The sequence below is a fragment of the Panthera uncia genome, assembly GCF_023721935.1.
Source record: "Panthera uncia isolate 11264 chromosome B3 unlocalized genomic scaffold, Puncia_PCG_1.0 HiC_scaffold_1, whole genome shotgun sequence".
Classification (NCBI taxonomy): domain Eukaryota; kingdom Metazoa; phylum Chordata; class Mammalia; order Carnivora; family Felidae; genus Panthera; species Panthera uncia.
The window spans coordinates 106,465,347-106,477,789 of NW_026057582.1; the positions used below are offsets into that span (position 1 = coordinate 106,465,347).

The 12,443-nt window shown below is 41.3% G+C and overlaps 1 protein-coding gene across 5 annotated transcripts in view; it reads left to right on the plus strand.

Annotated features, from left to right (window-relative positions):
• The window catches only part of IQCH (IQ motif containing H), a 209,745-nt gene that overhangs the window by 18,454 nt on the left and 178,848 nt on the right, over window positions 1-12,443 (plus strand). For all 5 annotated transcript variants that reach the window (XM_049613798.1, XM_049613799.1, XM_049613800.1 and 2 more), the window contains exon 4: window positions 3,921-4,038. In XM_049613798.1, the coding sequence (XP_049469755.1) occupies window positions 3,921-4,038 (118 nt within the window). The remainder of the gene's footprint in view (window positions 1-3,920; window positions 4,039-12,443) is intronic.

The window sequence follows — 12,443 nt, forward strand, 5'->3', positions numbered from 1 at the left end:
GTGTTCTATTTAATACCAATAAATGTGGAAATAACCTTAAATGTTAATAGTAAAAGCATGATTAAATCTATAACACATCTGGGGCTCCCAGGTGGCTCAATTTGTTAAGTGACCGACTTTGGCTCAGGTCATGATCTCACAGTTCGTGGGTTCGAGCCCCATATCAGCCTCTGTGCTGGAGACAGCTCAGAGCCTGGAGCCTGCTTTGGATTCTGTGTCTCCCTGTCTCTTGCTGCCCCTCCCCCGCTCCCACTCTGTGTCTGTCTCTCAAAAATAAATGGACATTAAGTTTTTTTTAAAAAAATCAATAACATATCTATGTGTGTATTACATAGCTATTAAAACTGATATTATCCAAGAAATTTAATGACATGGAAAAATTCTCACAGTATATGTTGAGGGGGAAGAAAGCAGGATGCAAAATTATATCTCAATTCAAATTCACTTCTAAATACATAATAAAGAGAGGTAAAAAGATTGATAAGAAATACACAAATAGAGGGGCACCTGGGTGGCTCAGTCAGTTAAGTGTCAGACGCTTGGTTTTGATTTGGGTCCTGATCTCACGATATTTGGATTTGAGCCCCACATTGGTCTCTGTGCTGACAGTGTGGAGCCTGCTTGGGATTCTCTTCTCTCCCTCTCTCTGCACCTTCCCTACTCACTGGTTCTCTCTCTCTCAAAATAAACATTTAAAAATATTTTTTTAAGGAAATCCATGAAGAGAGTTTCACTTCTAAGAAGATAGTGTAGACATACTTCTCCCTATTCCTTCTGATAAATACAGCTAAAAATCCTAGACGTTATCTATAAAACAAGTTTATGAAGACTTAGAAAGAAGTCAGACCAGTTAGGGGGCCCTGGGACCCAAGGAAGGACATATGGTGAGGCCCCTGTATTTTCTTCCTGCTTTACGTATCCTGTTATCCAACCTGTATCATTTTCCTTCTCTCTGAAGAGCTTCTGGTGACATTTCTTGCAAGACTCTGGTGACGAATTCCCTTAGTGTTCATCTGTCTGAGGAGATCTTTATTTCCCCTTTGTTTTTGAAGGATAATTTTACTTAGATACAGAATTCCAGGTTGGTGTGTTTTATCTTTCCACACTTCAAATATTTCACTCTGCTTTCTTGCTTGCATGGCTTATGAAGGGACGTCTGATATAATTTATACCTCTCTTCTATAGGTTAAGTTGGGATTTTTTTTCTTTGTCTTCTTTCGAGATTTTCTGTTTGCTCTTAGTTTTTCATAGTTTGAATAGGATATGCCTAGGTATAGTTTTTCAGGATTTATCCTAGCTTGGTATTCTCTGAACTCTCTGGATCTGTGGTTTAGTGTCTGTCATTAATTTTGGAAAATTCTCAGCCACCATTACTCAAATATGTCTTCCGCTCCTTTCTTCTTTCTTTTTCTGATATTCTCATTATATATATGTATGTTACACCTTTTATAATCGTGTCCCAGTTCCTGGACAGTTCTGTTTTGTTCAGTCCTTTTTCTCTTTGCATTTCAGTTTGGGTAACTTCTATTGACATTTTTTCAAGCTCATGGATTCTTTCTTTGGCTGTGTCCTATTAATAAACCCTTCAAAAGTATTCTCCATTTCTTATGGTGTTTTGATTTCTAGCATTTTCTTTATATTCTTTGAGTTTCAAGGTTTCTGCTTACATTAAATATCTGTTCTTGCATGATGTCTATTTAGAGCCCTTAGCTTATTAATCACAGTGATTTTAAATTCCTGGTCTGATACTTCCAAAATCTCTGTTATATCTGATTCTGATGTTGGCTTTGTCTCTTCAAACCTTTTTTTTTCCCTTGCCTTTTAGCATGCCTTGTCATTTTTTCTTTTTTCTTTTTTTTTTTTTTTTTGAAAGCTGGACATGATGTATGGGTAACAGGAAGTGAGGTAAATGAGTCTTTATCTGGCTACAAATTGTGTTGTATACTGTTTGCTGTAACTGTAGGTGTCTGAGGCTTCCATTTTTTCAACCGTCTTTGTTTTTGTCTCCCCTGGGGTGTTTGATTTTTCCTAGAAACTTCTTCCTAAATAGGCCTGAGCCCGAAGTCCTCTCATCTGTAATCCTCTGTAGATATAAGTGTGTTGAGGGGAAGCATTCAATACTCCTTGATCAGGCCTCCGTCTTTCAGTGGGTCTGTGCCTCTGAACTGTTACCTTCACTAGTTTTTCTTGGAATTTCCCCCTCTTAGGTGAGACAGGAAGACTGCAAGGGCCTGGAGTTAGCTACTTGCCCTTCCTCGGGTCAGATAATAATTTTCCTTGAGAGCTGGCCTTCATTACAGAGAACAGAACAAATAACAGAACTCTCTGGGAGTAGTTGGAAGTGGTTTCTTTTCCCTTCCCCCTGCCAGAAGCAGGAAGTGATTTTTCTGTGTCTTCCGGTGGGAATACGGTGAGGCCCCTGAAGGTAAAGTCATGAAAGTTTTACCCCGCCCCCAAGCTTTGTCGCCACTGAGGCTTTTTTTTTTTTTTTTAAATTTTTTCTTAACGTTTATTTATTTTTGAGAGTGACAGACAGAGTGTGAGAGGGGGAGGGGCAGAGAGAGAGGGAGACAGAATCCGAAGCAGGCTCCAGGCTCTGAGCTGTCAGCACAGAGCCCGACGCGGGGCTCGAACTCACGGGCCTGGCCCGTGAGATCGTGACCCGAGCTGAAGACGGACGACCAACCGACTGAGCCACCCAGGCGCTCCGGCCCCACTGAGTTTTTACAGCTCAAGTTAATACACATCGAGCCTCTGGCCATTTGTTAAGTGGAATTTAACTCTTCTTGCCAATACCAGCTCCAGCAGCAGGCTTCCATTCTGGAGCTTTAGCAGGGTCTGTCTGTCTCAGTCTCTCTCCAGTTTTCAAGGCAGTAGTTTTCCCTGTGATCTGGATTCTCTGACAGATCAAAGAAGAATTGCTTTTCAGTGTGTTGAGGTTCTTCTTATCACTCCCATCCTCACAATAACTTCCAAGCTCTTTACGCGTTGGAACAAAACCAAACATCCATAAATTGCTTTCTAATGAAAATTTTACAAAAGTGGGCATCACAGTAGAGTCAAGAGATTGGGTCATTATGGTTGAGTTTAATTGATCCTAATTATGTTGACCAATTTAAAAAAGTGGAATCTACTTTCAAATGAAAAGTTTTAGTTTGTTATATAGAGCGTGTGCTCACGAGAGAGGGGGGTGGGGGGGGGAGAGAGAGAGTGCGCGACAGAGCAAGAGAGGGAGAATCTTAGGCAGGCTCCATGCCCAGCAGAGTTCAAACTCATGAAATGTGATATCATGATGAGCCGAAATCAAGGGTCTGGCGCTCAGCCAACTGAGTAACCCAGGTGCCCCTCAAATGAAAAGTTTTAAGACATACATTACACACACAGTCATTCTTATAACTTTGTTTTTACATTGCCCACCCCCACCCCCGCCATGGAACTGCCCAATGCTTAGTAAGAAAGACCTTCAACCACCTTTGATCCTTAAGTCTTTACAGTTATATAAAATAGCAGACATTTAAAGAATATAAGTGCCAACTGCTTAGGGACAAGCATTTTGAATGTATTTAACATTGGCTATTCTGTGATTTGGTTTTACAAAACAATACAACATGCTATATTTTCTCTACCAAGAAATATTTTATAGTATAGTAATTCTGTCCGACATGGGTCATATAAACAGCCAGAGATAGAGCTTTTTATTCATGCTATAGTGGTCATTATCAGACTCAGAAGTTCATATGCTTAGTAAACAAGTACAGTTTCATAGTAGTAAAAATGCTCAAGTTGGTCTAGTTTATTGTAATTACCAATAGAATATTTCCTATAAAATCTAATTGAACTAGGAAGCATTGTTTCAAAATTACAATTTGTGAAACTGTTGAGATTTGACTTAAAATTTTCTTTTTCTTTTTTAAACTTAGGTTGCTTCCAGCTGTAATTGATCAGAAATCATTTATTTTCCCTCTAGAATCTGAGGGTAAACTTTGGCAACCCCAAAGACAGCACAGTACATTTCCACAAGCCTTTCCAAGAAAAAAGGTAGGCATAGAGATACCCATAAAGACAAAAAGGGGATTAGTGGTTGTGGAAGCTAGGGGGAGGGAAGAATGGGGAGGGACATCTAATGGATATCAAGTATCTTTTGGGGATGATGAAAATGTTCTGGAATTCAATAGTGGAGGTGGTTGCACAACACTGTGAATCTACTGAACACTGCTGAATTATGCACTTTTTTTTTAGCATTTTAGTTCTTATTTTGTTTAATGTTTTATTATTTATTTTTGAGAGAGAGAGAGAGAGAGAGAGAGCAGAGGGGAAGAGGGGCAGGGAGAGAGGGAGACACAGAATCTGAAGCAGGCTCCAGGCTCTGAGTGATCAGCATAGAGCCTGACGCGGGGCTTGAACTCACAAACCGTGAGATCATGACCTGAGCCAAAGTTGGACGCTTAACCAACTGAGCCACCAAGGTGCCTTGAATTGTACACTTTAAAGGGATAAATTTAAGGTATATGAATTATAGCTCAATAAAGTTGTTAGAAAAAACTTTTTAAGAGCAAAGGTAGGAAATTCGCTTTGTGTTCTAAATGAGAAAACATGCCTATTGTTTCAGTTATGTTCGTGGTAGGGTGAGTTCCTACCACAAAACAGCTTTCTTCAGAAAGCAAATATATCACAACAGAATGCCTTCCAATGCCTTCCAAAAAATGGCTGCCAATTTTTTTAATTGGCAATAATCACACCTCAGATAAACCAATGGCTACAATACTGCCACTGTGCAAAGCCAGAATTTTGGAACAGAGCCCTAGAAGGCAAGTTTCCAGAGCCCTAGAAGGCAAGTTGCCAAGTGGCAAGGAATTGAGTTCAAGAGGTTACTGATTTTGCCTGTTGAGTGTTCTTGCTCTTTAATTCCTGTTCCCTCCCAACCCCCCACAAGTGATAATAGCTCACCTCCTGTCAGTGCTTTTGGAACACTAACTTGTTTAACCTTCAGAACGATTCTAGAAAGACGTGCTATTATTGTCTTCATTTTATTGATGAAAAAACCAAGATTCAGAAATGTTAAAGAAATTGCCCAAGAGAACACAGCTAGTAAGTGTCAGGGCCAGGATGATGAACCCAGAAATGTAGGCATAACCACCGTGGTACCCCTTTGTAGGCAATAACTTTGTTAAGGTATAATTAATATACCATAAAATTCACCCTTTTTAAGTGTTCAGTCAGTGGTTTTTAGTATCTTCCCCAAGCTGTGAAGCCATCATGCAGTACCCTTTTTATAATGGCATTATCCGTATTTTTCTTTTACCACACTTGGCAAAATTTCTAACTAGATTTTTTTTTTTTAAGTGTCAGCTTCTCTCACTAGAATGGAAGTTGAATGAGGGCAGAAGCCATGTCAGTTTGTTCATTGCTGTATATTGCCAGGGGATTCTCCATAAATGCTTGTGGAATGAAGAAAGGACATCATAGGGGCCCCTAAGGGGGTGCCCACCCCCACGTAAAACCAGTCCAGGCTCCACTACACTTGCAAAACAGCCAACTCTGACCATGGTCATGGCACTTCTTACACGGAGTTCATTTGGCCACTATCTGTGTGCCAAGAATTGGCAGATGCACACTGTGATCAATGATGCCAGGTCCCTGCTCTCAGAGCTTACATTCTAGTCAGGGGAGACAGACCATCGATCAGAAAATACCACATCATAATAAAGGCTGTTCTGAAAAGAAAAGGGAGTGCTATGATAAAGGGAGCTTAAACTTCTCACCTCCCTTACTAGTAAGTCTCTGCTTCGGCTCAATTTTCCCCCTCTCCCCCAACAATCTCAGGAGGGTCACTGGTGGCCCACAAGTAGAAGATTGGGGCTCTTTGGAAACAAAATATCTGAAACTAGGACTCTCTCGAATGTATAGCTGCTATTATGATTCCGGAAAAAAATAAAACCACAGCCAGAACGTATTTTCCCAGAAGAGTTTTGAATCCTGGAGAGTGATCATAAAGATAGGGAATCTTATGTGCAGTGTGTAAGCCCAGAGTTCTTTTAAAGACTGTGAGCATGGGTGAGCTTCATTTAAAAGGGGCATGGACGGTTTCCTACCCTGACTTTACCTCGAGGGCCTAGATCCCTATTGTTGTTTTATTTCTAATATCAGTGACATCTGCTTAAAAATGCATAACCGCTGACATACAAGATAGCCCTAATTTTGCATTGTAAACTCAATGACAAACAGTGCTGTTTTGCCAGCTGTTCCCGCAAGCCTACTACACCAACTTAAAAGCTTATATTATTAAGTAGCGGGGAAATCCAACTGGGATATTACCACCTTTAATTGCCCACTGCCAACCTGTTCGACTAGGTAAACCCCGGTTGCTTCTTTAAGCTTCCTTTCTCCAAAGTAGATAACGATCTTTGGAGTTCCATTTAACACCAAAAACTTGCATGACAAACAATTAGGAGTTGCTCAATTATAATTACACTCATAATCAAGAATGGTTTATGAGGACAGCTACATGCCAAAGAATGAAACTGGACCATTTTCTCACACCATACGCAAAAATAAACTCAAAATGAATTAATGACCTAAATGGGAGACCTGAAACCATGAAATTCCTAGAAGAAAACAGACAGTAATCTCTTATACATCAGACTTAGCAACATTTTTCTAGGAGGTCTCCTCAGGCAAGGGAAACAAAAGCAAAAATAAGTTATGTGGACTACACCAAAATGAAAAGCTTTTACACAGCAAAGGAAACCATCAGCAAAAAAGAAAAACAAAAAACAAAAAACAAAACACAAAAGAAACAAGGCAACTTACTGAATGGGAGCAGATGTTCTCAAATGATATTTCAATAAGAGGTTATACAACTAATAAATATATAAAGAACTATAAATATAAACACTAAAAAAACCGAATCTGATTAAAAAAATGGTCAGGGCATCCGGAATAGACATTTTTGCAGAGAAGGCATAGAGATGACCAATAAACACATGAAAAAATGATCAACATCACCGATCACCAGGGAAATGCAACTCAAAACCGCAATGAGCTATCACTTTCCACCTGTCAAAATGGCTAGACTCGAAAAGGTAAGAAACAGCACGTGTTGGAGAGCACGCGGAGAAAAGGGAACCCACGTGCACGGTTGGTAGGAATGTAAACTGGTGCAACCACTGCGAAGAGCAGTACGGAGCTTCCTCAAAAAATTAAAAAATGGAACTACCACATGATCCAGCAACTCCACTATTGGGTATTTACCTAAGAAAATGAAAACATTCATTCAAAAAGATGCAGGCACCCCTATGTTTATTGCAGCATCATGTACAACAGCCAGGATATGGAAGCAACACAAGTGTCCATCGATAGATGGATGAACAAAGAAGATGTGGTACATATACACAATGGAATATTACTCAGCCATAAAAACGAATGCAATCTTGCCATTTGTGACAACATGGGTGGCCCTCCAGGGTATTATGCTAAGTGAAATAAGTCAGACACAGAAAGGCAGATACTATAGGATTTCACTTACATATGGCATCTTAAAAACACAAAAACAAACAAACAAACAAAAAAAACAAATGAAGCAACAAATACCAGACTCTTAAATACAGGGAACAAACTGGTAGTTACCAGAGGAGAGGTGGATGGGGGATGGGCAAAATGGATAAAGGGGATTAAGAGGTACAAACTTGCAGTTATAAAGTAAGTCACAGGGATGAAAAGCATAGGGAATATGGTCAGTAATATTGTGAGGGCAAAGAAGCAATTGCTTATTGATCTTCTTTTTCTTTCGAAAAAGCCATATTGTGATGACTTTTCTTCACAGTGTATCTTTGCTCCTCATCAACACCAGCTCGGCCCCTCTTTGGGGCACCTCAGGCTACAGGGTTTGAAATAAAAACAACAAAGGAGAAGATGGAGGGAAGAAGAGAAGGAGAAAAAGTTTAGGGGCCACGAGAGCATTTGATTTTCTTGTAGTATCTGGTGAGCAAACTCCTAACACTGTTCAGATCAAAGGACCTCCTTACAAGCACGATACAGGCTGTGGAGCAGGGAAAATAAACGCATCCCATTGCTTGAAAAGGATTCCGTCTCTTAATTCCATACAATGGATGCTTTATCAGTCGAACAGACATAAAAAATACACTGTGATCCACTATGATGCAACAATGTGCAGGGTCAGGGTCTGAGATGGGAAGGATCCATTTTGTGGATTTGGATCGAATTGAAAACGTGATTTTCAAACTTTGCTCTGAAACTGAAGTTTTGAAGATTTTGGACATCATGAAGAATAATATGGTAGGAGATGAAAGAAGGAAAACGAGCAGGTAAGCATGGCTTCCCAGACTGTCACTGAGAGTTCTGCCTCACTTGGCGTTGGGTGGAAAGTTTTGCAGATGAGATGGTAATTGCATTTCACAGACCAGAGCACGCACAGAAGACAAGGCCCCCAATGAGCCAACCACTGTGACCTCCATCTTCTCACAAGAAGCTAGGCTCCATGAAAGCAGTGACTTTTAAAAAATGTCTGCTCCTTTTCCCCGGGTTTTTAAAAACCTTTTATTATGGAGATATCCAAAGAGAAAACAGTCCAGGAATGACCATTTGTCCTTCACCTAGATTTAATAACAATTAAACTTTGCCATTTTTGTGTCATCACTTTTTATTGAAGTGTTTTAAAATACAGACCTAAGGACATTTCATCCCTTCATGCTTTAACATGCAGCTTTAAAAATGAGCATGTTCCTATGGGTGAGTCGGTTAAGCGTCCGACTCCCGCTCAGGTCATGATCTCACAGCTCATGGGTTCGAGCCCCGCATCGGGCTCTGTGCCGACAGCTCAGAGCCTAGAGCCTACTTTCGATTCTTTGTCTCCCTCTCCCTCTGTCCCTCCCCTGCTCACAGTCTGTCTCTGTCTCTCAAAAATAAATAAAAAATGTTAAAAAAAATGTTTTAAAAATGAGCATATTCCTACATACCCACAGCACCATTATCACACCTAAAAAATGAACAATAATTCATGAATATAATAAATACGCAGGTCATACTCAGATTCCCCCAATTAATCCTCAGATGGCTTTTACCAATCTTCTGTCCAAACCTGGATCTGCCAAGATAGATCCTTTGCATTTGATCATTTCTCAAAGTTCTATTAATCCAAAGCAGAGAGACTCTGTTTCGTTCATTGCTGTAATCTGTGCCCAGACAGTGCCAAGCCCGGAGTAGGCTCTCACTAGATGACAACAACATCGTGGTTAGAAGTATGGGTTCACATCCTGGGTCCACCACTTCCTACCTGTTCCTTGGCAAGTCACTTAACCTCTCTGTGCCTCAGTTCCTCATCTGCAAAATGGACGTAAGAATAGCCCCTACCTCCTGTTAAAAACTGAGAACAAACTGAGGGTTGATGGGGGGTGGGAGGGAGGGAAGGGTGGGTGATGGGTATTGAGGAGGGCACCTTTTGGGATGAGCACTGGGTGTTGTATGGAAACCAATTTGACAATAAATTTCATATATTGAAAAAAAAAAGAAAAAAAAAAAAAAAAAAAAGAATAGCCCCTACCTCATAGAGCTGCTGTAAGGATAAAGGAGCTAATATTTGTAAATGTTTATAACAGCACACCATACGTGGGTGACTGTTATACAAGTGTTAATTCTTATTATGTGCCGATGAATACTGGTCAATCTCAATTATGTGCCTAATACGTCCCAGATACTATTTAGGCATCAGCCAAACATCTCTGCTCTCATGGAGCTTACATTCTAGTTGGGGTGGGAAACCCCAGTCATTAGGAAAACAAAAAATGATGCGCAAAGTAATTATATAGTATGTTAGTTGGTGAGAGAAAAGCTGGGGAAGGAGCCTAGGGGCGTTGGATGGTCTCACTTGAGCAGGAACCTGATGGATGAGAGGGAACGAGTCTTTGGCTATGTGGAGGCAGAGCATTCCAGGCAAAGGAATTGGAGCATGCAAAGACCCTGAATTAGGAGTATGAACAGCAAGGAAGCTACAGGGGAATGTGCAGGGGGAGAGGAGTAGGAAAAGTGGTAGGGGGCCGGATCTCAAGGACCGTTGTGAGGACTTTGGATCACTGTGATGGGAAGCCACTGGGGTCTTGTCCTTCAAGGATGTAAAAGAACAAGGGCAGAAGCAGGGGGACCACTTAGGAGCTGGTGTGGGCCATGACGATGAACTTGTAGCTCATCCTCACAACATTCTGAGGGAAGGAATTATTATTATCCCCATTTTGCAGATATGGGACTGGAAGATGGGAGATGATTCTAATCTAAACCTAAGCAATAGCAGAACTGGGATTCAAATGCAGGTCTGTTTGACCTCAAAGTTCTGGCCATTTCTCACCATTGTGAGAAAATACAAAAACTTGGGCTACCTGGGTGGCTCAGTCGGTTGAGCATTCAACTTTGGCTCAGGGACAGCTCACGGTTTGTGAGTTCGAGCCCCACATCAGGCTTGCTGCTGTCAGCGCAGAGCCTGCTTTGGATTCTCTGTCCCCCTCTCTCTGTCCCTCCCCTGCTCGCACTCCCTCAAAAATAAACAAACATTGAAAAAAAAAACAAACCAAAAACTTGAGTCCCCTTCCTGTGTTTGCCACAGGGAAATTTACAACTGAAAAACAAACAAACAAACAAAAAACCACAGCAACATAAAGCCCTGATTCGGTTCACAAATGGCCCTAACTATAGCCAGAATTATCCTCAGGTATGTCCCTCCACACTTTCCCAGAGAAACTTCTCAATCAACACACCTGCTCAAGGTGAACTTTTTTACTTTCCGATTTGTTGCAGTACAACTAATGTGGCAATTATGAAGCCATGCTAGAATTATTCATAATACATTATGATATTCTATCATGTGTGATACCATTTTGCTATAACTGGTTACTATTCACTTGGCTTACCTATACACTTTCAAGAGGTTCACAAGCTATAGCTTATGGAACAGATGACTAAGTGTGAGCTTTGGGGCTATTTCTATAAAAACTAGGCATCAAAAATAGGCCATTAGGACTATACCTCCTAATAATATTGTTTCTATAGAAGATTCACTTAGCTACATATTTATGACTCATGACACCTTTCCCAGAAACAGAAGTAACTTACTACCTACAAGTGCAAGGACTACCTGAATTTCATTAGATGGTATTCGATGGTTCAGTAACATTTTGAAGGTGGAATCCCAAATTTCTCATGCCTTGCTCTGTACCTTCCCAGGAAATACTAACTTCTGGACACGCAGGAGAGCCGTTGTTCTCTGGCTTCCCTACTCAGGAGGGTAGTTAGTAGCAGAGGGAGGTGGGTCATAGAATTAGTGATTGGCCCATGTGCCATAAAAATTGGACAGAATGTCACCTTTGGCCCACACCATGGCCGTCCACTGATGATTGTGTCATGGTGGCACATTGTAATGATAGCATAAACATAGTGAAACTAAAAAAAAAAAAAAAAAAAAAAATGTCTTTCATCCCCGGTGTGCTATTTCCTCAACTGTTTTACTTTTAATGGTACTATGTGTGATGTAGAAGATCTGTGTGTGTCTGTGCCGTAAGGGGTTCAAAGTTTGTAGATGGGCATCCTACGGCGTTGGCAACGCCATAACACAGGTTTAGGAAAAATGCTCCTGTAGGGCTAGCGGGGTATGCCAACTCCCTGGGCTTTGTTATGACCAGGAAGTACATCAGCTCTAAAATCTGTTTCAAGCACAACAGCTTCTGAGCACCATGTCTTTGTCTGCCAGCTCCCGTAGTATGTTCTCCTGACAATTCTTCAACACTCTAAGAACCTTTACCGACTTCTCAGTATTTCACTCTTTATCACTTTTGCCTTATTGTCCTTTTCCTCCTTAGCTAAGTTAGATTGCATGCTTGCGGCAGAAACCGTTACTTCCCTAGCCGATACCCAACCCCCTTTCTGCATTACTGACAGCCGTGATTTGGTTCAGGACGACATCACGCGCGAGGATGATCCCTCATTTCTGAGCCCTCCTTGCCGTTAAGCACGACCATGTGTCGCAGTTCTGTCCAGTGAGTACTGAGTGGCTGATTTTTAGCCAGAGATATGGCTGCTCAATAAAGACTACATTTCCCAGCCTCCCTTGCAGCCGGACACAGGACCAAGTACTGGCCAATGAAGTGTAAGGGGAGGTATCGTGGGCGGTTGTCTGGAAACTTCCTTAAAATATGGCGGGCTTGCATCCTTTGACCCTCTTCCTGCCTTCATTTATCCTGCTGCCTGGAAGGAAGCTATGATGGCTAGGACTCCAGTAGCAAATGTAGACCCACAGGAGGAAGCCTATACACTAGGGATGACAGGGAGCAACTTCATGAACTTCCAAACCAAGCCTGAAGAGCCCAGCCCCGGACTTCGTATACACGAGAGGAATCCATTCTCTTATTTAAGTAATACTCTTCCAGTTTTCAGTCAGAGAC